Source organism: Penaeus monodon, chromosome 27 (assembly GCF_015228065.2).
Source record: "Penaeus monodon isolate SGIC_2016 chromosome 27, NSTDA_Pmon_1, whole genome shotgun sequence".
Taxonomy (NCBI): Eukaryota; Metazoa; Arthropoda; class Malacostraca; order Decapoda; family Penaeidae; genus Penaeus; species Penaeus monodon.
The window spans coordinates 30533982-30534699 of NC_051412.1; the positions used below are offsets into that span (position 1 = coordinate 30533982).

At 41.4% G+C, this 718-nt stretch overlaps 1 protein-coding gene and 1 pseudogene across 2 annotated transcripts in view; one reads left to right on the forward strand and one right to left on the reverse strand.

Moving 5' to 3' along the window:
• LOC119590782 (hemocyanin C chain-like) overlaps window positions 1-682 on the forward strand; it is a 2620-nt gene extending 1938 nt beyond the window's left edge. The window contains exon 3 of the mRNA XM_037939491.1: window positions 188-682. Within this exon, the coding sequence (XP_037795419.1) occupies window positions 188-606 (419 nt within the window). The 3' untranslated portion in view covers window positions 607-682. The remainder of the gene's footprint in view (window positions 1-187) is intronic.
• The window catches only part of LOC119590493, an 81035-nt pseudogene that overhangs the window by 38122 nt on the left and 42195 nt on the right, over window positions 1-718 (reverse strand). The gene's annotated exons all lie outside the window — the stretch shown is intronic.

A 718-nucleotide genomic window follows, 5' to 3' on the forward strand; every position in this document is an offset into this window, starting at 1 on the left:
ATTAAACAATTTGCTTCTTGATGTTTACCATGTTTATCTCATGATCTGATAGATACTAATGGTGATGTGTTTTTATAATTATGATGATAATCAACGAATAGAAAATTCGTCTGTATAATGAAAGCCTATAGTATAAGCATATAAAGACGATGAAAAGGGATATTATTCTTATTTCCTTGCTTTGCAGTGAAGAATGGAAAAAATTCGATTGAGCGCAAGTGCACGGAATCTTCGGTAACTGTCCCGGATGTCCCAAGCATAGAAACACTGTTTGCAAAGATCGAGGCAGGAGGCGCTGGCCTATCCGAATTCGAGAGTGCAACAGGCCTGCCAAACAGGTTCCTTCTCCCCAAGGGCAACGATAGAGGTCTGGAATTCGACCTTGTGGTAGCGGTTACTAATGGTGATGCCGACGCAGCAGTGCCCAATCTTCATCAGAATACCGAATACAATCACTACGGTGCTAATGGCGTGTACCCCGATAAGCGTCCACATGGTTATCCTCTGGACCGCAGAGTTCCAGATGAGCGTGTGTTTGAAGATCTTCCTAACTTTAAGCACATCCACGTTAAGGTTTTCAATCACGGTGAACACGTTCAAAAATAATGATGCAAGCTGACATCTTTTCATATGAAACTGGCCCTGAATGAATTGTTTCCCACAATAAAGAGCATACAAACACTGTGTTGTCTAGGTAAAATCCTGCATTTTATGAATG